Genomic DNA, 3,236 nt, shown 5'->3' on the forward strand with positions numbered 1-3,236 from the left:
ACATTGCTTGCGGATATGGAGAAAACCTTCCGTCAGGCTATGGTGCTCCAGCCTCTCCACCTTCACCGCCTGCTCCAATCCCACTATATACCTACAACTACGTTGTTCTGGATGTCGAATCTGAAAAGGAATTCAGTGCCAAAGAAGAAGTTAAGGATGGATGGAGCTGTTGCTGGTCAATACAAGGGCTTGCGTGTTGATGGCAAAACCATGACTGTTTCTTACACTGTTAAAGGAGACAGTGGATTTGCTGCTGACGTTGTGACTGAGCTTCCTTCACCTCCTCCTCCAGCATATGGCGCCCCTCCAGCTCCATTGCCTTCTTATGCTTAAATTCCTTCTTACTGCATTATATCAGCGAGAAATATCGACTGAGAAAATTAATGTAAAGAAAAAAACAAATTATATTTTTAATTTGATATATTTAATAAATTTAAATGTATTGTTAAACTTTGGTTCAATAAACGTGCTGAATTGTTATGTTTTTCAGTTCTTTTTGAATTAAATAATTCATTTTTTATTATATAATTTTATGATGTTGTACAAAAATGATTACAAAAAAGATAGAGCAAAAATATAATATACGCAAGATATTACAGGGATATTTCAGTCGCAATTGTTGTGCATAAATTATGTTTTGTAATCATCTACCAGATTAATAATATCTTCTTTATCAAGAAGAGTACAGATTTGGTCATTGGTAAGACAACTATTTATTTGAAAATATGTTTTATCGTCTTTCTTTTCCATTCTATATATTTAAATCAACTGAATTTATTTAATAATCATCAGCACAGAAATGGATATTCTCCTGAACAAAAAATTAATTTTACGGTTGATGCATTGATAAAAAAAAACTCCCTTTATACCCAGAGGATTGGTCATTGTTCCAAACAAATATTCCATGCAAAATATTCTCTGATTGAGAGAGGGAAATATATCGAGAGGTAAGTATAATCTTTATGTGTCGCTAAAATCGGTAGATTAATCCACGCTGGAGGATCAAGGAAGAGTTTGAGTCCATTACATTTTACCGATTTCTAAAAATTCAACATTTGTATTATACGTATTGCTACTGCTTCTAAATTAAGTTTTAATAAGTTATAAAAAAGTACCTGCACTAAAATACTTCAAATGATCCAAGTTTGTTTACATATGTATGGACAATTTCCCAAAGGATGAAATTTATTATTTTTCTCAAATAACAGAAACTGAATCATTATGAACATATCTATAATTTTTTGAACATTTTATTTTAACAAAATACATGTGTAAATCACAATCAAAGATATTACTCCATGGATGGAAGGATTCTGAGTAATTGATTTATTGATGACAGAAGGAATTTGATAATTAAGCATAAGAAGGCAATGGAGCTGGAGGAGCACCATAGGCTGGAGGAGGAGGAGGTGGAGGAAGTTCAGTCACAACCTCTGCAACAAATCCACTGTCTCCTTCAACAGTGTAGGTGACAGTCATGATTTTGCCATCAGCACGCAAGACCTTGTATTGGCCAGCGACTGCTCCATCCTTAGCCTCTTCTTCAGCACTAAAGTCGTTTCCAGATTCGGCATCAAGAACAGCGTAGTTGTAAGCATATGGTGGGATGGGTGCAGGTGGTGGTGGAGGAGGTGGAGCAGGTGCACCATAGCTGGGTGGAGGAGGAGGTGGTGGAGGTGGGGGAGGGGCTCCATATCCTGCTGGAGGCTTGTCTCCATAGGCACAAGCAATGACAGCGCAAAGAACGACTAATTTTCCGTACATTTTGATGTGGATTGTTTGTTCTTCAGTTGTAGACTGATACTTATTTTTTTCCATTCCTCCCTTTTATATTGATCTGGTTATTGTACTGTATATGAACATAAATGTACTGGTTTGAATACTTGAAGAAAGAATAGCATTAGTGATTCTTGTTTGTCTTCTTCTTTATGTTTAAAATATATATCTTTACTGATATATCTCATAAATTTAGTTCAAAATTATTCATAAATAAACCACCAGGCGTTTTTGAGAAAATCAAAGTTAGATTTTATTAACTATGTATAAAGAAATGGTCTTTTTATAAAATAAGAAGAAATTTTGTTCCTTTTCTCTAATTTCCTTTTTTATAAAAGTATAAAGAACAAAGAATATAAATTTTTAGTAATAAATGACCAAATTAAATTTCTTTTGGGGGATGGATATAAAACATAATAGAGAATGATTTTAATGAAACATGCAAATTAAATAGTTTGAAAGATTATCCAATTCTGAAAGACGCTCATTAAAATTAAAGAGTTAACATCATTATTTTGTAAATTATGAAACTTTCTTCATACTCAATAAATGAAGATTAACAAATAACAGATAATATTTGAACATGCCATTTAGGAAGATGGTTTGATAATTTGAGCTTTAATCTCATATTTTGAATTATGTGAACTTTTATTTATTATTTTTTAAAGTTCAGGTTGATCAAATAATCATGGCATGACATAAAGCCTGGATTTATTATCTTTATTAACATCTTGATATACTAAAATATCATTATGTGGTGTTTTTAGGACTTTATCTGTAAGTCTAAATTGATAGTTTTGGAACATTTGCGTTTTTTGGCGTCAACGGCCTCAATTCTTCTAGGTTTAGTCTACTTTTACACTTTTTCCCATAATCTAGACTTATTACAATTAAAGAAAAAGTAACGCTAAAATCCTCACTGACATAAACATAAAGACTATTATGAGTTAATGTCCTCTTTTATAACTTCAATGTAACACTCTATATAAGTTATAAGAATCAAAAGCTAAAGAGGAGTTATTGTCAGTTTTGAAGACTAGTAGTTTAATTTTCATTCCAGACTAAAAGAATATCTCTTTTTAGCTTGACAAACTAATATTTTGCATAAATCATTAATCTATCAGAGAACTCCTGCCTATATCTTTGCTAATTACAAAGTGGGATTTGTATTTATTGATTTTAATTTTATAGTTTATATAATTTTTACATGAAAGCTGATCTGCTCCACTTCCAAAGATATATCAAATTGTCAGGATTAATTTGTAAGTTTCGTTATTGTTTTTCATAAAGGCAAATATATTTTCTACAACTCTTAACATTGATTTTAGAAAAATAACTTTCTAGGGTCTATCAGTACTTGTTTTTTAAGTTTGACATTGATGATTGAACAAACAAATGGGTCTAGTACTTTTTGTAAAATAAAAGGGTTGAATGTTCTCAACAAGGTTGTAAAATCTTAT

General features: G+C 31.6%; 1 protein-coding gene across 1 annotated transcript; it reads right to left on the reverse strand.

Annotated features, from left to right (window-relative positions):
• Positions 1–1,216: 1,216 nt before the first annotated feature.
• Positions 1,217–1,815, reverse strand: LOC121129569 (cuticle protein 7). The gene has a single exon (XM_040725291.2). The coding sequence runs from the start codon at positions 1,762–1,764 to the stop codon at positions 1,354–1,356; it is 411 nt and encodes a 136-aa protein (XP_040581225.1). The 5' UTR covers positions 1,765–1,815; the 3' UTR covers positions 1,217–1,353.
• Positions 1,816–3,236: the final 1,421 nt, after the last annotated feature.

This window comes from Lepeophtheirus salmonis, chromosome 14 (genome assembly GCF_016086655.4).
Source record: "Lepeophtheirus salmonis chromosome 14, UVic_Lsal_1.4, whole genome shotgun sequence".
In the NCBI taxonomy this organism is placed as follows: Eukaryota; Metazoa; Arthropoda; class Copepoda; order Siphonostomatoida; family Caligidae; genus Lepeophtheirus; species Lepeophtheirus salmonis.

What these genes read in the sequence shown, in the direction of transcription:
- LOC121129569 (XM_040725291.2), bottom strand. Translation starts at nt 1,764, where the DNA reads ATGTACGGAAAATTAGTCGTTCTTTGCGCTGTCATTGCTTGTGCCTAT.